The sequence below is a fragment of the Epinephelus moara genome, chromosome 23, assembly GCF_006386435.1.
Source record: "Epinephelus moara isolate mb chromosome 23, YSFRI_EMoa_1.0, whole genome shotgun sequence".
NCBI classification, from domain to species: Eukaryota; Metazoa; Chordata; class Actinopteri; order Perciformes; family Serranidae; genus Epinephelus; species Epinephelus moara.
The window spans coordinates 14,337,842-14,360,880 of NC_065528.1; the positions used below are offsets into that span (position 1 = coordinate 14,337,842).

Genomic DNA, 23,039 nt, shown 5'->3' on the forward strand with positions numbered 1-23,039 from the left:
TTATATTGAATGTCTTATACATTCATGTCTATACCTAACAAATCTGATCAGGGGATGTTATGTATATTACTCAGCCATTAGGACAGAGAGAAAGCCATTGTTAGGAGCTATCAATAGGACAGGAAGACTTTGGTCAGTCCAAGGAAACACCCAGCCTTACAAAAGAATTTCTCCTGAAGAGGAAAGCATTTCACGCTTTGAAAACAGCAAACCAACAGAAGCAGCCAGCTTGTAAAATAAGCTTTGGGGCAGCTTCACGCTGCTGCCGTTTGTTGTGCGTTCAAAAGGATGGATACTCTGGAGGCTTATGATGTTCACAGAGGAGGATGTGTGAGTGTGCACAGACCATGAGTGTGTGTTTGTGTGTGTGTTTGCGCTCGTTGAACCTCTGAACCTTCCAGTACTGGACACACACACATCCCACTGGACCTTACCCAACCAGAGCAGTCACATTTGGGTTTGTGTTATGCATGTGTGTCTATGTGTGTGAGGGTCAGAGGGGTTGGAGAGGCTTTTTATTGACATGATCAACAAGTGCACATAAGTGGCTGGGTTACTGATTACAGGTGATGTTATAGTTTGTTTGTGATAAGGCTCTTGCACAAAGTCCTGCCAGATACAGTGAGCCCTCAGCTACTTCGCCACATCCTTCCCATCCTTCAAAGGACCACTGCTGCTTCTCAGGTAAGTTCTTTTTCTGGTTTTTCACTACTTGTAAGTCTACGCTAAGGTCTTCTGCACAATTAACCTTTTTTTTTTTAAGGTAAATTTGTGAATTGTCAATGTGAACGAAAATACAACTAACAACATGAGTTTGGTAACAAATTTCAAATTCTAAGCCTATTCAATGTGTTTATAGGGGTTTAGGACTCAGTTTTCTTATACAATGACACTGCTACACACACTGACAGTGACCTCTATCATTAACCAGTTGTTTTATTGAACACAAAGTTGAAGAAATTGGTGAGCAGATAGTAGTTCATTCTTACATTTTGGATATTTCAAAGAAAATTTGATAAAAATCAGATGAAATTTGCATAATTTGTCCTAAACTCTGATGTGCTCATATTCTTGGTTTCTTTCTGCAGGTCCTTTTGGTGCTGTGTTTTTTCTTTTTCCTCTCATCAGTTGAACACACAGCAGCATCATGAGTGTAGAGTCCAAAAAGACACGTGAGGCTTGCTGTTCCAAGCTCAAGGTTGGTGAAATGTTACCCTTTTTCCCAGTATTACAAAGTGTCAGGGAATATCGCTCATTGCTTCATAAATGTTCATAATCACTTAAATCCATGCCTTTGAGCACAGATGGACCTTTGATAGTGCCAAGTTGTAAAACTGCTTTTCTTCAGTCTTATCTCTGCGTATTTGTCTTGGTATTTCATTTCTGTGTTAGTATAATCAGTGTGTGACTTGATGACGCAGTAAAAGGCAAAGCATTAACAAAAAAAAAGCCTTGTTTTTTCTCTCGATCAGATAAAACCTGACCCCATCTCATAGTAGTAGGGTTCATACCATGACAGTTGTCTATTGGTTTAGTTTTATGGCAACACTTTATTACATACTTTCTGATAACAGACTAATCATATAAGTAGATTGGACATTATCAGTTCAGTAGCAATTAATTTTGGTTGATCATATTGATTTCTTGCATGTTGAACTCGGTAGGAAATTAAATTTTGCTTGTGTTCACGTAACAGGTTGATGACCTACAGCCCAGTCCGAGTCCCTTTTAATCTTTAACTATCTTCATGTCAAGGATATGGCTGCACGCAAACAAACTCTAAAAATGACTCAGAATAGTTTGCAAAGATTTTTAGATTCCACTGAGCGTTGTTACCTTTAATCCCTATAACCAAACCTTTTCATCAATTCAATTGACACAATAAGGAGTTACAACTTGTATACTGTGATTCCAACATCGTCTCTCTGTCTATCACAAACATGACGTGGAAATGAAGATAAAATTCAAACGTTTTTACATAAGATTACATTTAAAACAATAATCTAAATAGAATTAAATCTAATCAATGGTGAAAGGAGGTGTGAAGCACTGCAGGTCTTTAAATGTGTGTTGTGTGTTGTTTGTGAGAGCCTAATCCATCATGGGCGGAGTCTCTGTGTTAATGCAGTCATTCACTCTTTCTTTAACATCTTTGCAAGGTGCAATTACATCCTTTATTCTTTGGGTTAGAATTAGCCTCATTCAGAAACCTTTTATTGCATTACTGGAACTGCAGAAAGTAGATTAATCCTCTCACTCAGTAGTCTTTGAGGAGAGATTATTACAAAGGTAATCACTTTACAACAGGCTACCACTCAGTTTCACCCTTTTCGCTAAACCTAATCAAATCGAATGTCCCCTTCTTGTTTTAGAGAAGAATACTTTCATCAGACGTGCGTCTTGTGTGTGTTTCCAGCTCTTCCTGGCCTCTATGTCATTCGCATACTTTTCCAAAGCCTTTTGTGGAGCCTATATGAAGAGCTCCATCACCCAGATTGAGAGGCGCTTTGATATCCCCAGCTCCCTCATAGGGGTCATAGATGGCAGCTTTGAAATGGGTATGTGCAGCTTTTTATACGTCCTTTTTTTAAGATTTTGGATGGTAAAGTAAAAAAAACAGCTCAATATAGGTTTTTTTGTAGTAGATAAAAGCACCAATCCTCCATTTTAAAAGAAAAAAATCGATACCACTCTCATGCAAGCCCCTACATAGCGCCAGGCCTTGAAACCAATTTGGCATAGCTGTCAAACAGTCACACTACAACGTCTGAGTCACATGATGCCATGGAGCACAAAAGGCTTACATTGTGAAAGAGACATCTGTTAATCAGTGAATAGTTTTTCTGAGTACCGCAGCCCCCACAAAATGTTTTACTATGGGAATTGGATCCATCCTGTCCAGTAACATTTCTTAAGTCTACAAGAGACGCACAATTAAGTCACTTTATCCCCATTTAAGTTAACAAAATGCTAAACTGCAAGTTAGCTGCCAGGCCACCAAAGTTTCTATCGCACTTGTACTATGGACCCAATGATGAGGAAGATCTGGGTAATTTTACACCCAGGAAGTCCAACTTTTTTGGCTTCATGCGCCACTGAGCAACTTTTGTATGAATGCGTAGGGCCCAGCCTCTAATGCTGTATCCGGTTCTCTTAATACATCCATGCTCTCATGTCTGTACCCTTAATCGCTTCTACCAGGGGATGGTAACACGTTATATCTTGTTTGGGTAATCCATATGAAAACCAAAGTGAAAAAGTGTCATTGTGGTTTTATGGGTTTGAAAGTAACTTTCTGGAGTCTTGCCGTCACTTTGAGGTTGCAGGGCTTTTGTATTGATTAAACAAATCAGATATTACATGTTAGCTATAGAGGTGCTGGTTAGGGGCCAGGGTGGTTGTTTCCCACTGTATACTGCCTTCTGTTTTCAGCTTTACATTTAGTGTACAGACCATGGATGTATACAGAGAACTGGATACAGTGTTGGAAGCGGGGCTTTATTCATTCCTATGAGTGTTGCATGAAGCCAAAAAAGTTCAGATGCTGTGTATAAAATTACCCAGATTAACAGCACTGCTTTTGCACTGTGTGACCAATAGAACAAGCACAGAAGAGACTTCCACCAGATTAGCTGGCTACTGCACTACAATAACTTGAATGGGAATAAAATCATTCAATCATGTGCTCCTTAAGACTTTCCAAATATTATCGGACCAAATGGATCAAAATTTGATAGCAAGACGAGTCATTTAGCAGGGGTTGTGACATTAAAAAAAATGTATCCACTGATTTACAGATGTCTCTTTCACAATGCAAGTCTATGGGAAAAAGTCTTAACAGGCCACATTGCATGACGTGACAGTGTAATTACACTATTTGGCCACTATGAAATTTGCCTTCAAAGCCCAGTGCACTTCCTGGGGGCCATGTGCAGACATAAGAGTAGTATCTATCTAATTGCTAACTCTGTGCAAGAAAGCAAATACGCATTGAAGTCAGTGATTCATTCCTTAATAATCTGTAATTCCTCTCCCTCCCAGGCAACCTGTTGGTGATAGCCTTTGTGAGCTACTTTGGCGCTAAGCTCCATCGTCCCAGGCTGATCGGTATTGGCTGTCTGATCATGGCTGCTGGATCTTTCCTCATAGCCCTGCCTCACTTCTTCCAGGGACAGTTAGTACACTGTTTCATTAATCTTCTCAACATTCAAACACTGTATATGTCATACTGTGGCTTTGTTAAGGTGTACCCTGCAGTAATGATACACATCAGTAATTAGAATCAAATTATACACTTCTTGGAGGCAGAGCTGCTGTGGAAGCAGAGACATTCAGCGTTTAATTGAACCGTAATAGGAATAGAGAGCTACTGTTATTCAGGGTATAATATATTAGACTGCCTTGGAAAAGGCAAGAATAATACACTGAAATTACAGCTAATTTACTTATTCAATGGTGTACATAGGATTAACCAGTTTGAGGCATCTGTGCAGAAATTTATTGTTGAGCCCACATTCAGGCCTTACTGTAATACAACCTGTGCAGGCACCGTGTTGCCTCCAAATTCAGTGCACACAGCACATTATTCAGTGTTTAAGGCTGAAGTCAGACATACAGGACACAGACTGTGTGGAAATTGGTTTACTAGATTGTAGTGTTAAAACAAAATTTTGACCTAGGCCCCTAGTAGACCTAGTTTTGACCTTGTGCTTAATCGGGGCAAAGTCCCTGACAAATTAAACAGTTACACAGTAACTTTCAAGGCTTTTGTGGCCCCTGGGGCTCTGAGGCAGTTACCTGCTTTGCCCATTTGGTAATCCAGCCTTGAATGTGCATCTCATTGACAATTTTGAAAGTTGTCGTTCAGGAGATATTTAGATTTAAAATCATCAGTGGGGTAAAACTAACCTGTCTCACAACGGTCTAAACCCAGCTCATGTTCCCTATTAGTGGGTGAACAATCCAACGCTAGGTGAATTCTGCTTCACAATGATAGGAAGAGCCGACATAGAAGGATCAAAAAGCGACGTTGCTATGAACGCTTGGAAGCCACAAGCCGGTTATCACCTCCTGCTTCAAACCCAAAAAGTCAGAGGGATTGTTAAGGAGATTTGAGATTTAAAGGGGATTTATTTTGCTAATTTTTAGGTTCATACTTGTTTTTTACCACTAAAATATGTTTTCATGATATAATAATAATTAAAAAAAAAATCTTCCAAACCGGATATGTTCCATCAGGAATATGACTTGAAACTGGGGAGAAATTAGCGACATTAGCAACAAACAATACAGGTTTCCCTGATGTTAGCATGTGGCTAAATATTACATGCCTGTTTTTTTTAAGTTTACAATCAAGAGCCTATCTACCTACCCTAAAGAAATTTCAAATACATTACATTTTCTGCATAAACACTAATGATTTCTATTTATTCAATCTATTGAAGACATAGATGTGTTATTTTGAAAAAGACAGTGTCATAACATTATAAATATTTTCCAGGTATAAATATGAGACCAGTATGTCTCACAGTACAAGTGCCAACAGCACTGAGAACATCCTGCCCTGTTTGGCCAACCACAGCCTGGCTGAAGCCGATGAGACGCCTGATTTAGAGGCCATAACAGGTATGTTAAACAGATAAAATGCCAAATCAATTATTCATAGATAAAAAATTCCTTTGAAATTCTGAGCCCAGTTTTCCTCCCTCAGCTTGTGAAAAGGCAGCTGGCTCGTCCCTGTGGATTTATGTGTTCTTGGGGAACATGCTGCGTGGAATTGGAGAGACTCCCATCATGCCTCTGGGTGTGTCCTACCTGGATGACTTCTCCAGAGAGGAGAACACGCCTTTCTATTTGGGTTAGTTACTTTTTACGCCAGTGTTGGTTGAAACTCTTTCCTGTTTTGGTTGATATCTCAACACGGCTTCAGGGCCTAGCAACATTATTTTCCATAGTTTTACTTCTACTGTCACACAGTGTCCTGTCAATGGTGTTTTGTTGCTGTCCTGCGTGCCTGTCCTGTATAGTTTGAATAATGCTTGACTGACATGACATTAACCATTCTTGCTCTGTTTCTCCATTCCCCAGCCTGCATCCATACAGTGGGGATCTTAGGACCTATGTTTGGGTTCATGCTCGGGTCCTTCCTTGCTAAGATCTACGTGGACATCGGATCTGTGGATTTAGGTAGGAGACTTCTCAACATCAGAGGGAAAAAAGACAAGATGTGTTACTGTGGCACAACATGCAAACTCTATATTGGGTAGTTTCTGCCCATTAAAGGAATACTGCACCAAAAAAAGACCATTTTTGTTAAAGAAAACATTGTTTTTCTTGCATGCCTCCACAGCCAACGAAGAATCCAAAAACAGAGACAACTTGTCCTATAATCCAAGTCTTATTTATTCAGTGATAGTGATTCAGTACTTTCCAGTGGTGTAGTCTAGTTCATTGTAGTACTGTGATGACTACTCTCTCCCCACTTCCTACCCCCCCTCAACATAAAAACCTGCATTGTACATTTACTTGAGAATTTTACAGCTAATTTCCTCTCTGCTCTGATCGCCAGCAGCTGTCTGCTCTAACTGCATCCACCTCAGTCTCTTACTCTCTGGCTCAACAATAACACACTACACACTGAGCTTTGTGGGGTGGGGATGAGGAAAAACAAGAGTCTCCCTGCATGTCCTGCAGTATTTGTTCAGCTTGCTGTCACATCTCTTGACCCCATATTTGCAAAAACAAATGGCTGAAGTGAAAGTTCTGTCACAAAAGTATGTTGCTGCATATCCTTGTGCAATTTTAAGCGGGTATACAGAAATTTTAAAGTTTTCTTAGTGGGTTAACGGCGTATATCTGCTTAGCACATAGACCACACCACCAGTACTTTCAAAACATACATTTTCACTAAAACCTTAGAGTATGAAAAAATTACACAAACAGTCTCACGCTGGGTGCACAACCTATTTTTCCTGTTTTAACGGAGTGTCTCCCCAATGCATTCCCCACTCCCAGAACAACACTGCGAGGTTCCATCATTGACGGACCTAGCCAGATGCTAGCTAGCGTGCTGTTGGCGAGAGCTGTTAGCGAAGTCATCTAGCAGAAGAGCTAGCAATATCTTCCTGTGAAGATCTCTCATGTTGACTGTCACTGTACCAACTGAACTGAGACGAGTTGAGTAGTGTGCTATTGAAAGAGCTGATATATAGGTGCAAAATGGAAATGAGCACAAAATTCAAAAATATAGATTAATTATCAACCGCATAGAAATCAACCTATGGTCAACAATCAGTTTTAATAGTGGAAAAAAACGCTTATGCTTATTTTTCTTTTGCAGAAATAAATGAGATATTGTTTGTTTACAACTGCGATTGCAATTTATTTACTACTTCCGTGGAACCGCTGCCGTGCTGCGCGCTAGTCCGTTACTATCCGTCATTTTCGCCTCCATTGGAATGAATGACTTCCGGTCAGTGTCAGTCTGTCAGTGTGTTAGGTTGGGCACCTAGGGTTACAAATGGACAAGTGTTGCACTTTGGCAACTCTATGAAATATACAAGCAGAAGCTGCCCAAGTGCGTTACTCATTATTGGCCCCCTTTTACTCCAACTCATGAAGAATGTTCACCATTTTTGGATTCCTCGTTCACCACAGAGACTCCATGATGGAAGCATGCAAGAAAAAATTAAGCTTTTTTTTTTTTTACATACACTGTAACACAGGGTGAGTAATTAAAATACCAATGGTTATTTTGTGGGTGAAGAATTCCTTTATCAGTGTTACCCTGTATTGATAAGACAAATATTGAGTAATTTTCTGTGTGCAGACCTATTACACATAATCCATCTGTCAAAATCTGGCAGCAAAGTGCCCTTCAGCAGAACAATTACCCTTCCTCCCTAACCTACAGGGACAGCTCATAGTTAAAGAGCAAGACAGTTTGTCATTAAGTGATTACAGATCTTCTAGAGACAATAGATTTCATCCTGTTTACATGGTATCACTAGTTCACTATTTACTCCCTGGATTAGAGCTGTTAACAGACCCTGACATCCTCCTGCTTATGTTTAAGCTGTTAAGATAGTGGTTCCCAACTGGTGCAGACCTGGTGTCCAAATTTCTCCTTAGTTTCTTTCTCATTAGTTCAAGGTCCACACAGTGTTATATATTCAGCGTCATCCTTGGGTTTGGCCATGTCATCGAGCTAGTTTGCTGTCTCTGTCAAGTAGATGTCTGTTCGTCACTCACTCTCCAGCAGGACACGGTTCTTAAAAATAAAAGCTCTGTGCTGGAAATTCACTGAGCTTAAAAATTAAGTGTGTTTTTACAAACTTGACACGTTTGTGAGTCACCTGCGATCCATTCAGAATGGACTTGCGACCCACTTTTGGACCCTGACCTATCACTTGGGAACCACTGGGTTAAGGGCTATCAGATAAGGTCCTATAAACACTTCATAATCTGCCGTCTCTGCTCGTCCTCCTCTCCCAGATACTATCACCATCAACCACAGGGACTCCCGCTGGGTGGGGGCCTGGTGGCTGGGCTTCATAGTGACTGGCACGGTGGTCCTGCTGTCCAGTATCCCATTCTGGTTCCTGCCCAAGTCTTTGCCCAAGCAGGGTGAAGAGCAGAGCCAGAGTAAAGCCACAGAGCTCGCCACAGTGACAGAGCAGGAGAATTTCCTGCCAGACGAAAACCAGGAGCATGAGGAGAAGGAGAAGCCGGTTACATTCCAGGAGCTGGCTAAAGGTACAGTCCAAGCTTTTGTATCTGTACAAAACACTACAGAGAGCTGTGAAGGTGATGTTGACAGGTCATCACATATCACTCAGGGAATCTTGATGTGTGATTTTATTTTATGTTCCACAACTTTATCCATGAACAGCAGAGCAATGCATGCCCTAAAATATTGCTATGACTTTTAAACACCAAGAAATGGGTCACTGTGAAAATAGCAGGATAGGATTGATGTGTACAATCATTAACCAGGTATAACCTAGACAAACCAGCTCAGAGCGGTGACCCTGAATCCTGAAAGGTTTACTGATCTTGGCAAAAGTTGAATGACACTCCAGGACGGAGAAAACAGTTGCATAAGCTAAGGACCAGTCATGCCATCGTACATTACGCAACTTTATATCATAACAGTGTTCACTTTTGTAAGAGCAGCAGAAGAGAACAGAAAAGGCAATGTAACTAGATAAGAATTCAAAATAATAGACAGGTAACAAAAAGAATATGTGTGTATATGTGAGTAAAATGCCAGTGTGCACAATGTGTATAAACATTAGCATTGTGAATGTGTACAGATAAAGTTTTTCAACATCACATTTCAAATAAACAGATATTTCCAAAATGGCTGCCATTTTGTAGCCATTGTGCTTCTCAATCACTCTACTTTAGTTTAATCTCTCTTAATTCTTCGCCAGATTTCATCCCATCTCTGAGGAGACTCTTCAAGAACAGCATCTTCTCACTGATGGTCCTGATGTACCTGGTGGCTGTCAACGGCTTCATTGGCATGATCACCTTCAAGCCAAAGTTCTTGGAGCAAATCTACGGCCAGTCAGCTTCCAAGGCCATTTTCCTCATAGGTACAGAGCAATAACGGACCCCATTCACTCTGCCTTTGCTTTACTGCAGCCTGGAGCCCAAGGCCACTGAAACAATGATGTTATTGAAGGGAAGTGTGATTGCGAGAGATAAAGTTGACTTGAAGTGTAAGCACTAAGTAGCCCACTGGGGGCTCTCCTTTTGTGCGTGTCTGTAAAGTAGCATCCTTAGCTATGATTAGCTTTTTATGACTGTTTACCAGCACAGCTAGCTGGCAGCGTTATTGTTTTAATGTTTATATTGTAAAGTCACTGTTCTACAATCACCTACAATTATGAAAGGTAACATTAGAACAACAGCAATGTCTGCTCAGCAAAACCATTTTAATGTAAATGCATACAGTATTTGTCTTTATATAAGGATTTTTGTATTTATGAATTAAGTTTAAATCTGCAAATAGATAATGTGAAGGTACATCACACTGTGGACACTGTGTGGTAGCACCATTTTGTGAAGTACACGCTCTACTCCATAAGTAACCCATACGCACTCAGTCCCAAAATAAGATTTACAGTTTACAGTGTCCACGTGTTATTTTTAGTAGTTTGTCTTAATACTGTTGCTTTGCTACCACAGTGCGATCCTCACAAGATGACGCCTTTGTCCAAAAAATTAACACAGTGTGATGTCATCTTCACATTGGGCTAGCTGTAACAAGGCCCCCAGGAAGGGAGCCAGGCTTTGAACATGGATGTATTAAGAGACCTGGATACAGCATTAGAGGCGGGACTTTGTTCATTCCTGTGAAAGTCGCTCAGTGGCGTATTAGGCCAAGATTGCTCTATTTTCGCAGTATGAAATTACCTGGACCATAGTGCATGCACATAGAGACTCACAATGGTTGAGTGTAGCTGAACAACCAACTTCCACCCACCGAACGGCTATATTCTAGTTTAGTGCTCCACTAATTTGAATGGGGATACAATTATTTAATCGTGCTGTTCTTCAAGACTTTAAAAATGTTATCGGACCGAATGGATTAAATCTGTATAGTGAAACGAGTCATTTCCCAGGGGTTTTGACGTTCAAAAAATGTATCCACTGTTTTACAGATGTGTCTTTCACAGTGTAAGTCAATGGGAAAAGTCTTTTTGGGCCCAATGGCATCATGTGATGGTGTAATTCCACTTTTGGCCACTACGAAAATTGTCTTCAAAGCCTTGCACTGTTCCTGGGGGCTTGGCTTTGAAGACATATTTTTTTTAGTGGCCAAACAGTGGTACTGCAATTTCCAGGGTCTTTCACACGATACCAGTCCAATAATGTTTGGAAAGTCTAGAAGAGTGGCAAGATTACAACATTTTATCCCTATTATATATTGTAGCTTATTTGGCTTCCTGTTCCACTGGGCAGCTTTCATGTGGATGAACGGGGTCCTGCAGCCAACGCTGTATCCAGGTCTCTTAATTCATCCATTGCTGTAACACACTTTAACTAGTTAGCTCAAATAAATGAATGAACACATTAACTAACATATTGTTTTATTACATTGTGGCATATTGTGATCAGTAGGACTCTCATTTTATAGATGTCTAGTGTAATGATTGTCCGTTCTTGCATCCATCCATTTGTCCATCCAGGTATACTCAACCTGCCAGCGGTAGCTTTGGGTATCATCACTGGAGGTTTTGTTCTGAAGCGTTTCAAGCTGGGTGTCATCGGAGCAGCCAGGATGTCCATTGCTGCCTCCCTCGGGTCCTTGTGCCTGCTCTCCATGCAGATCTTCATCTACTGTGACAAGGCAGAGGTAGCAGGTCTCACTGTCTCATATCAGGGGTGAGTGCCATGCAAACCATCCATTTACATTAAAGTTAGTGGTGTTGGTAAAGGGATGAATGCACTGCAAAGTTTCCTATCACTCAGTCTGTGTTTTTGTTTGTTTTGATTACATATTTTCCCCTAAATGGGTTCACATGTAAAAAACACACATGCTTAATAAGCTTATATGTCAAAGATTGTAAATGAAATGTTGTGGAGTCCATCAAGAATCTCCATAGAAACTCATGTATGCCAAACATGTCCACCATCCTCTACTCATGCAACTCCATTCATGTCTGTGTGCACCAGGGCTTCTCAAGTGTCCTACAACCAACAGACCTTGGTGTCGGAGTGCAACATGGGCTGCTCTTGCTCACTGAAGCATTGGGACCCAGTATGTGCCTACAATGGTGTGACGTATGCCTCGCCCTGCCTGGCTGGCTGCCAGTCCTCCACTGGAATGGGCAAGGAAATAGTAAGACTGTAACTTTTATTTCCTCCCAGACATAGATAAAACTGGTGTATTAGGTAATCAATCACATTTGACTTCTGGTTCTTTAGGTGTTTCATAACTGCACCTGCGCTGGGGAGGTGATGACTCCAGGCATGAACATGTCCACGGTGCTGGGCCAGTGCCCCAGGAGGAGCAACTGTGAACACATATTTAAAATCTACATGGCCTTGTCTGTGGTGGGGTCTTTTATTTCTGCCTGTGGGGGCACGCCAGGATACATCGTGCTGCTCAGGTCAGAGATGCTAAAGCTAAAAGAGCTCAGCTCGGATCTTTTATGGGTATAATGATGCCTCACAGTGGTTTTCTGGGATATGCCCTGATTTTGTGTGACTTTGTGTGAGCTGCCTCTGTAATATTACATTTTGTGTTGTCTTTAAGCTACAAAGCTGATATCAAGGTCTGATGTGATAATGTTGGTAATAATCTTCCAGGTCCATACAGCCAGACCTGAAGTCGCTGGCTTTGGGTATGCAGACACTGATAGTAAGAACTCTTGGTGAGTTATGAAAACAAATGTTAAAGGTATTATGTGGGTTACAGAATTATTCTTATATTGAGATCAATGATGACTTAAATTAACTCTTTGTATGTGTAAGCACATCTGACCTTGTGTGTTTTCAGGTGGAATACCTCCTCCTATATATTTCGGTGCTCTGATTGACCGAACCTGTTTGAAGTGGGGTACCAAGCATTGTGGAGGCCGTGGAGCATGCAGACTTTATGATGCTGATGCATTTAGGTACAGTGAAACCAGACTTTCATTTTATTGCTAGAGTATCGTGCTCATAATATTCCCGAAAAAGATACGTGTTAATCATTTAAAAATGATATCTAGATTTAAAAATTATTTCTCAAAGTTAAAGTCAGTTTTTACTTAAGGTATTATTTGACATTGCTATGTATGGTTTTAATTACATCTAATTTTAAAGGTGTACTATGCGGGATTGTCAGTTACTGTTTGTAAACACCCTCGCAAACAGTGTGTTTTGCCTTTTTTTGTTTTTTGCTTTTTTCGAAAGATGACACTTTTTTTCCTTCCAATGACCAGTTCCTATTCCTAAACTCAGCTGATACCATTGCATTTAAAAAACAAAACAAAATAGCTTTATACTACTAACCCTGTATGGGTGTGAAATGATAGCTATAATTGTTGTATGGCATGGCTCAAGTTAAACCCTTTGTAAAACATGAACAAATACATACAGACAATGAATGTCACAGAATTTTTTTTTATGATCTAGTTTGACATTTTGTTACACTTTTGGCCGGAAATCGTTTCTTCTTTGCTGCTCTCAAACAGTAGTTGCCAGTAGCTTAATAGTCTTGGTTGAAATGCGGTCGGTACATATTTTTATTTTTATGCCGACGACACTGTGATATATTGTGCTGGCTCATCCATCACAGAGGCTGTGGCCCAATTGCAAGCTGTCTTTAACGTTATCCAGATTCAGCTTTCACAACTAAACTAAGGTTATGCATTTTTGTAATGCTAGGAAGAAGCCTGTGAACACTCCTGATGTTCTTACTGCTCAGGGAAAGAAGTTAGAGGTTAGAAATATCTCAGTATTTGGCTTGATGACTCCCTGTCATTTAAACCTCAGGTTGATAACCTTAAAAAGCTGTGGCTGAAGTTAGGGTCTTTCTTCATGCTAAAGTCCTGTTTCTCCTTTGAGGTTTGGAAAAGACTGGTTGCTGCTACGTTTTTACAGGTTCTGGATTATGGTGATCTGTTGTACATGAATGCAACTGCACATTGTTGCACATGATACAAACTGCATATCATAGTGCACTAAGACTTGTTCACTCATCACTGTACGCTTTATTCCAGGGCTGGGTGGCCATCTTTGACATTTCATAGGCTCAGTCACTGGCATTTGTTCATCTATAAAGCCATACTGGATAAACTCCCTTCATACATTTGTACTTTGATTAAACAAAGATCTGACTGTAGCTATAGTCTGAGATCTCAAGATTTAGTTTTGTTGTCTGTTCCTAGTGCTAGGACTGAGCTGGGAAAGAAAGCTTTTATGTGCTCTGCTCGTCTCACTTGGAATAACCTTCAAAAAGATTTCTAAGTACCTTATCTGGTCTCTCTGCCTGATTTTAAAGCTCTCATAAGGACAAGGATGAATGAGTCGGTTGGGTCTTGCCATTGTGCATAGGTGTTCTAATATTTTTACATGTCACTGTGTATCTTTCATGTTTTTATTGTGTGGTTGTTTGGCTGTAACTTTTTGTGTGCTGCTGTCTTGGTCAGGTCTTCCTTGTAAAAAGAGATTGTTGATCTTAACGGGACTTATCTGGTTAGATATGGGTTAAAAAAAAAAAAAAGCTGCACAGCTTGCTCTTTAGGCTACTGTTTTGGAGTGGCAAAGAATTAATTTCTCTGAAAACTGCTGTTTTACCCAGGTGCAAAACTACTGTAAAGTTTATTAATAAAATAGGTGGTGTTGGATCGGTACTTGCTGATACCCGACCCAACATTTTAGATTGTATTGGAGGCATTTCCGGTACTGGTCTTGGTATCAGAACAACTCTAGTTTTTCGGTGCTGTATTTCTTGAATACCTGTTGCTTACAGTTTGGCACCTGGTTGATCCTTTTTTATTTATTATATTACTTCTCTAGGAGTCTATACATTGTTTTGCTTTGTTTTTCTGTTTGTTTGTTTTAGGAAAATCCTGCATAGTATACCTTTAACTAACACACTTGTTGTACCACTACTATAACAAGAGAAATTCAACAATGAATACTTTAATGTTTCTAGCACATTATACAAATCAAAGAGACAATTCTAAGTGCTCTACTTGAAACATCAAAAACTTGAAGACAAAGTGCAAACCACATTATGAAGTGAAAAAATAAACTTAACCTGTTCCCATGTACTTCACTTTCAGAATGACATTCTTGGGTTTGATCACTGGACTCTACTGCCTATCCAACATGCTCTGGGGAGGCCTGTACTACAAACTTGTCAAGAGACAGAAGAAGTTAGCGCTGAGGAATCAGGCCAAAGAAAATGGACTGCAGGGTGACACAGCTGGCAATGGACACGCCAACATCAACATTGCTAAAAACAAAGAAGACGGGGACAATGAAAGCACAATTTAAAGGAGGGAGTGTTTGAGGAGGGCAACGCCGCTGAGTAAAGCAGGTCACTGACAGATTTTCTACTGCATAAGTACTGTGATGCATCCATACTGGACCAAATGAGGGAATGGTACAGTGTCCGCGCTCTTTAGTCTTCAAGCAGTACACTTTTTTTTTTTTACACAGATACCATGCGGAAAACATCTACTGCTATTTGTTCAGTTCAAAGGTCAAAGATTCTGACTTGAGAGTAGTTTTACTATGAACAATGAATTTACATTAAACAATGGGCATTCAACATCTTCCCAAAAAATACATAAACTTAGAGGTAATTTTAGCTCTACTTCAAAACAGTCAAGAAAATGAAAAATGTCATATTTGGAGAACGTTTGGCTGTTTAGCTTGTGTCCACCATTTATACTTGAGTAGCATTAGGTCAGGTAATGATAGTGCTCTCTCATCCTACAGCTTTAAAGTGATTTAGTGACAGTTTGGCAAACATGTATACAGTATACAATATATGTACAGTGTATAGTTTAGTATAGTTTTACATATTAGCACAAGACAACTAAAATGTTTATGGTTTCAGATGTGGTAGCATCTTTGTAACATGTCCATGTTTTGTCAGTGAGAGTGGGAGTTTGTGAGATAAGTTCAGTAAAAAAAAATAACATTAGTGTAAACCAACTTAAATACACACAGAGGAGATCGGATCACATTTCCTATAGGGGTAATTAGAAAGCAAATAAAGTAGTTTGGTTAGGACTGTCATAGATTTGACTGTTGCAAAAAAAGGCCTCCTCAACAAATTATCAGGTAGATGGTACCTGCTGTTTGGCTGCAGAGCAGAAGAAGTAAAGTGCTTTGCTTTATTCTGCTTTGACAGATTCAGTGTTGATGGACTCTGTGACTGGTTCAGGCTGATTCACTCAAAGCAGCACAAGTTGTCCAAGAAGGATAAAAGTAGTTTTCGAAAGCAAAAGATTGGACAACCAATGATATCTGACAGTGTGTCTTTGTTCACTATTTTCATTTACATGAAAAGCTGTTATAGGCTGAGGCCCAGGCACAGTTCCATTTTTGTCAGGTGCACCTGTTTTTGTAGTTTGTGACCAACAAACCTGCACTGCTCTAAGGCCAAATATAGGTACATTTGGTCCAGAATTAGATGTGAAGATCAATGTCACATTCATGTCTCCGTTAGGTAAACACATGAAGCGAGCGCCAGCAGGTCAGTTTGGTCTGATGAGAGCATAGCGACCAAATAATCGACCAGGAGACTACAGCCCTAATTGTTTGTGGACTTCAGTTTTGAAGCCTTGAGTTTGGCCGGTTGTTTTGGCCATTACCATCTTGGATTTTTGGAGTCATAAATGACCATATTTGTATGAGAGGGTGGAGCTAACCCAAATTCTGGCTGCTAGCATAGATAGCATGTTGCATTTACAACTATGGTTAACTGTAATGTTGCTAATGCTAATTTTCACTAGCATAAAAAAGCAGTTAACTTTCGTGAACTGAAAACAGACTGAAATAGCCATGGCTATGGCCATACTCTGTCAGTCTGCGGTTATGTTATTTAGATTCAGATTTCTTTATTGTCATTGTATAAACACACAATGAAATACAGGTGCATTCAAGGACCAGGCTCAGATAGTGTTTGGTTTAGTGTTGTCACGGTACCAAAATTGGAACCCACGGTACGATACCAGTGAAAGTATCATAGTTCTGAGTAGTATCACGATACCACAGCAAAAATGAGGCGGATGTGAGTTTTGTCATTTATAAAAAGATAAATCACTTTTCTATAATACATCAATGATATTTCAATGGAATAAATTACTTATTGACTTATTCATACTTCAAAAACAGCATCAATAAGTGATTAACATAGGGGGGGTCAAAATAAAAAAAAAAAATATAATAAAAATCAACCAGTCACCCTCCTCCCCTTCATAAGTAAAGAACAGTCCCTTAAGTGCAGTGAGGTTTGTGGACCGTTACCTGCCACAAAGAGAGAAATTTGAACAACTCGTCTCTCCTCTGACACGTCACATACCTGTGTGCCGCCACGCCTCGGCTGTTCGGGTATTTCTGGGCAGTCATGACACCAACGAAGAGGAAATTGGTTACTACGGTACCCCAACATTATGGTATCATGTGTATCGTGGTGTTTTAGTACCGTTGGTACCAGTGTACCGTGCAACACTAGTTTGGTCAGGGGCGCCTGGCCAATAGAGGGCGATAGGGCGCCGCCCCTCCTTGAGCCACAAAAGAAAAGAAAGATGATGATAATAAATGTATGATTATCATCATCATCATTATTGTCATATATACACACAATATATTAATTATTCTGATCATTTTCACTTGAAACAACTCGTCCTGCCTCTGAATATCCAATCAGATGCAGTGTGAAGTCACGTTCCGGCCCTTTGGGGCGATATCAGCCTGGCTGGAAATCGCCCCGAATCACTCTCATAGACGTCCATGTAAAATGCTTTTTTTTCTAAATGCAGGCACTCCAATGCAATCTCTATGGGTTCCGGGAGGGCTTGTATCATTCATGTGCTCCTCGGATGGTCCGATTTCCCATGTCGGGAAGTCGTTCTTACTTCATTGTATGTTCATGAGCGTTTAAGTCGTAATGTGGAGACATCATGGACATTACAAAGAAGATGTGTTGTATTTTATCACTCAAAATGTTTAAAAAACACGTCGTCAACCGTTTCCACTGAAATATTGCTTTACGGTCGGAAACTCATTTTTCCGATTATTCCGACATCACACGAGGCAGCGCCACTGCGCAGCGGTCACATCCAAGATCAACATGGCTAACGTTTCCAGCTGATCCAAGAGGCTTTTTAACCATATAGGTTATAAAGTAACGACGCATAGTGCGTCCAAATTCACACCCGTTCTTCTCTATGGATATTCTCCGCGACCATTAGCGAGAAGCCACACATCACGTGAAACAGCGGAATCGGAGCGCAGGACGGGGCTTTCCAGTGATCACACATATCATTGTGCTGTCATCCCATCATGCTATAAATCCAGATCAAGTGTCTACAAGATAAAAACCTGACGAATTTCTTTACAATCCATTATACAGATCTTGTTATCAGTCACTTCATATAGTGAGGAATATCGTATCTTACCACGTCTTAGGCTTGCGTGTGTTTCTCCCTGTCTATCCACATTTGTAGTCCGGCTTTCAAGATGCAAATATCTCCATATTGTCCAGTTGACACTCCATCAAACTTTGTATGACAAGACCAGCCACTTCACCTTTGCGCACCCAGACAACTGCAGCCTAATTATGCATGCTGACAGGGCCGTAGTCACCATATACATTGAGGGGGACACGTTCCCCAATGCCCAAAATGCCCCCCAATATATAACTGAAACTGAAAAACAACAACAAAAAACGTTCAGGTCAGGTCAAAGAGCAGTGATACTATGTGATGTGCATTGTATTAAGTTGTAGGGTATGCCTGCATTTAATCAGAACACAAAATGAATTTCCACTTAGCTATAATAAAATGTTTTCTGATTAAGACTGACAGTGACTCAGTGAATACCTTACTCAGTTTTATTTGATTAATGGTAAAACAGGTCTCTGTTTACATTCAAAGGTATTTATGTGGGCAAACTGATGAAAAGTAGTCTGTTGATGACCACAGTGGATTGTTCAGTCATTGTAGAGCCAAATTAATTCAAATTTACCCATTGAACGGGTCACCTCAGCCATCATCACAACAATTGCCCCCCCTGAGAAATTTGGCAGGAGCCGCCACTGAGTTTGGTTGTATTAAAAGAACCCTTTAATGACTTGGATGTTCTATTTTTCTGTTAAGTACATTTTGTTTTGGTGTTTTTGAGCCTGTTTTTTTGTGAGTGAAAATTAGCATTAGCATTATCACAGTTAACCATAGCTGTAAATACAACATGCTAAATAGCAGCCAGCGCTAGGGTTAGCTTTACCGTCTCGTCCAAATATGGTAATTTCTTACCAAAATGCCATGGTTATTACCTAACAAGTGGTGTTGCCATGGTAGCGTCTTGTCAACAGATGGCGCCCAACTGTCACTCAAAGCAGCCATACCCTTAGTCATGTATAACTTTAAGCCTTTATAACATTTAAATTGGTAGGTTTTATCAAAATTCACCTCCTGTACAGTTGTCATGAATGGAGAAATTGGCTATGGAGACCAAAACTGGTTTTTGCAGCAAGTTGTAAACATGTTTACATTGGGCATTTTAACATTGGGGTCTATGGGAATAGACTCAGTCCTGGAGCCAGTCTCAAGTGGCCGTTTGATGAACTACAGTTTTTGGTACTTCATATAGGCTTCACTTTCCAGTCCCAAAGGCTGCAGCTTGGTCTATAAAACACATTGTAGTTTCAGAGGGATATAAGACTATTTCTTGGCCCGGAACAGTGACGTCTTGGAGTCTTGTCATCTTAGTGAGGTTATCTTGCAACCAGCAAAGACTTTGTATTAAACAAATGAGATATAAAGTGTCAGTTAATAAGCTTTAGGGGTGGTGATTTGCAGATTTTAGGCTTTGGACAGTCAACCTACCTGCATCCCCCTGTTTCCAGTCTTTGTACTAAGCTAAGCTACCTAGCTGCTGGAAGTAGCTTCACATGTAAACTGCAGACATGAGAGTGGTATCAGTCATCTCATCTAAATATGTAATGTATTTGCCAAAATGTGGAACCATTCCTCTAAGAGATTCCTAATCAGATTTGAGAAACTGTAGAGGCTGGGTTCAGGTTTTCTTTCTTCATGCTAAAGAACTGTTTCATTAACAGGCTTCATCGCAGCCTGTCAACCTTTATTCTACCTGTCAGTGGTGTGCCCTGGCAACATCATGTCTGGATATCCCACCTGTCTGACTTTACACCCACTTCTTGTTACATAACATTATAGACAAACACTAAAGGTCACAAACGTTCATGAAATCCTCTGACTAGGGTCTGGAAAAGTTCCGTATAATTTGGACAGCGTGAGTGGAGAGTAACTCAAACCTGATTGTACTTTGTTTTACTCTGTTCTACACTAGTTGTCATTAACAATGTATCATTAGCTAATGCATATAATTACTGTTGATTATGAGAATATATATATTGAGTTAGATAGCTTGTTTTTTATTGTGTCCTTATATTTTGTTTCATTATTTCTGTCTTTTTTTCTTTTTTTACAATTTTGTTGATTGTAAGCATTAAAGACAATTTTTTCACAATATATGATCACAATATGAGTCTTAATTCATTTTCTTTCATTTGTTTTAAACATGCTCTAGTGAGACTGCAAAAGGCTTCTTACTTCTAACTTATTTTTTGTCTGTCAGTTTACATGTCAGGTTATAGTATATACCCTTTACATGTGCTAAAAGCTAAGGAAGTGAGCCAAAAGAAACCCCTACGCCTTAAAATAAAAAGAAGAGGAAAAATAAAATACACATCTCAAGACAACACATGAGCATGAGCAGGGTCAGTGAAACTACTAACACAGGGGTCATTCATCTTAATAATGGCGGTCCAGTCTCCAGTTGTGCACCCATTGACTCAACAGACTGGGTGAGTTCATTTACAGTTCCTCCTGTGGGATAAAAGAAATGTAATTTGAAGCTCCAACCTTAGAAGACAGAGATCTCTTTTACAGTCCCTCAGCAGTGAAAAAGTAAATGATGATGCTATTAGGAGTGTCTGAAGTGTTTGGTCTTTTATTGTTTTAACCATACTAGCTTGTAGCCTTTACACCCCCCACCAGCCAGGTCAGCCGGTGCGGATCACAGGTAAACTTACTCATCAGTACTTCTCCATTAAGTAAATCTGTGAACTATAATACTACCTCATCTTTGTCTTTGCACATGCGCAACCACGGATTAGTCTGGCCTGCTTAAAGTTGAAGGTTGACCTAGACGTTGATTCCCTTTGTGTTTACTTTGTGACTCACCAGATGTGTTTTGTCTTTCTTCTATTGGACAGAATGTTTATTTTGCGATTGCACCTAAAAAAAAACAATCCCATGTTGTATGATTGTTAAGCCCTGTTGTTACCACACCAATACTCTGATATTGCTTTACTTTAGATGGAATGGAAAGGATACACACACATTTTATTAGGTACACCTTGGTAGTTCCAGGTTGGACCCCTTTTGCCTTCAGAACTGCCTTAATTCTTTGTGGCATAGATTCAACAAGGTGCTGGAAACATTCCTCAGAGATTTTGGTCCATATTNGTACACTGTGGTCATAAAGGGATGGACACAGTTAGCAACAACGCTCAAAGTGCGCCAAGAAAATATCCCCCATTCTGTCACACCACCAGCCTGAACCGTTGAAACATGGCAGGATTGATCCATGCTCTCGTGTTTATGGTACATTCTGTCCCTACCTTCTAAATAGCAGGAACCAAGACTCATTATAAGAGCCTATGTTTTTCCAGTCTTCTATTGTCTAATTTGGGTAGCCCATGCCAACTGTAGCCTCAGTTTCCTGTTTTCTATCTGACAGGATTGGCACCTGGTTTGGTCTTCTGCTGTTGTCGCTCATCTGCTTCAAGGTTCGAAATGTGTATTCAGAGATGCACACAGTATGCATGTTTTCTGCATACTTCAGTTGTAACAATTGGTTATTTGAGTCACTGTAACCTTTCCATCAGTGCAAACCGGTTTGGCCATTCTCCTTCTGACCTTTGACCTTCAACAAGGCATTTCTGCCCAGAGAACTACTGTTCGCTGGTTATTTTTCTCCTTTTTTTTGGATCGTTCTAAACCCTAGAGATGATTGTACCTGAAAAACCAAGTACATCAGCAGTTTCTGAGCAACTCAAACCGACCTGTCTGGCACCAACTATTTTCTTTCTACCACACTACACCCACCAACCAGATCAACACGGAGAAGAAGCATGCATCTACTCATGGATGAGGGGCTCATGCTTGTGACAGTGTTAGATAATGATGTGATTACTGGCATCCTCTTTGGCTGAGATGTAAGGTTAGCTAGCTCAGTGGTGCTAGGAAAGCTAGCAGTAGATGCACTCTTCCTTCTGCGTGGTGATGTCTGCCTTCTCTCGAACAGCTGTGTCACTGCACCACTGAGCTAGCTAACGTTACAGCTCAGCTGAGGAGGACACCATTAATGTTTATGATTTCTGTCATGATTTCTGCAAAGAACATTCAAAAGTATTTTTGGGTGCGTTGAGCACCATAAGCTAAATGTCCTCTATTCCATTATATTAGAGAGAAGGCAGACATCTCTGGCTGATATCTTCAAAACTAACACTAAAACAATCTAGGTTGATAAACAGCACTACAGGTAAAAGGGAAAATATGTGTTTCAGTCAGGAACACTTGTGTCAAAGAAAACTTAATTTCCATTTGCAGTATTATATTTGGCAATATGGCTCTGTCCTGGGGCCTTTGTCTTTCCACGCACCTACATGGAAAGCTTAAGGCGGAAAGAGCACACCTCTCTGCCCTTCCGCATGCAAACAAGGAAAGCCTGAGGCAGAGAGAGCAAACCTCCCTGCCCTTCCATGTGCCTACATGGAAAGCCTGAGGCAGAGAGAGCAACAGCAAAGAACCCCTGGGACCAGAACAGAGCAGCATCAATGACAAACAGAAATGACATTGATAAGTCAGACACAGCATGAAAAGGAGGAGCTGGGGTGGAGGTGGGTTGCAAAGTGGCTTGCAGAGGAAGCAGCAACAGTAGGCAGGCCAGAGCAGTTTAAATAGAGCACCCTGAATGTAGCTGGGACGTGAGCTGAGCTTGATTTTTAGATGTACTGTCCCTTTAAATCACCTTTCTTCCCCATTCCAATGCTTGGTTTGAGCTTCAGCAGATTGCCTTGGCCATGTCTACATGACTAAATGCACTGAGTTGATGCTATGTGATTGGCCAATTAGATATTTGCATTAACAAGCAGTTGAACAGGTGTACCTAAAACGTGGCCGCAGAGTGTAATCCCACTTTATTTCATTCATCCACTCAGTTTTATTTTCCCTTAATGTGTTGCTGCTCCCAAACCTGTGTGCACTGGCTGC

The 23,039-nt window shown here is 40.4% G+C and overlaps 1 protein-coding gene across 1 annotated transcript; it reads left to right on the forward strand.

Moving 5' to 3' along the window:
* The first annotated feature begins 443 nt into the window (after positions 1 to 443).
* Positions 444 to 20,231, forward strand: LOC126384663 (solute carrier organic anion transporter family member 1C1-like). Its single transcript, XM_050035832.1, has 15 exons — positions 444 to 684; positions 1,089 to 1,198; positions 2,417 to 2,558; positions 4,042 to 4,174; positions 5,501 to 5,625; positions 5,711 to 5,857; positions 6,088 to 6,186; positions 8,494 to 8,754; positions 9,435 to 9,599; positions 11,199 to 11,394; positions 11,686 to 11,851; positions 11,938 to 12,122; positions 12,322 to 12,386; positions 12,512 to 12,629; positions 14,787 to 20,231. The coding sequence occupies exons 2-15, from the start codon at positions 1,148 to 1,150 to the stop codon at positions 14,998 to 15,000; spliced, it is 2,067 nt and encodes a 688-aa protein (XP_049891789.1). The 5' UTR covers positions 444 to 684; positions 1,089 to 1,147; the 3' UTR covers positions 15,001 to 20,231.
* The last annotated feature ends 2,808 nt before the right edge of the window (positions 20,232 to 23,039 follow it).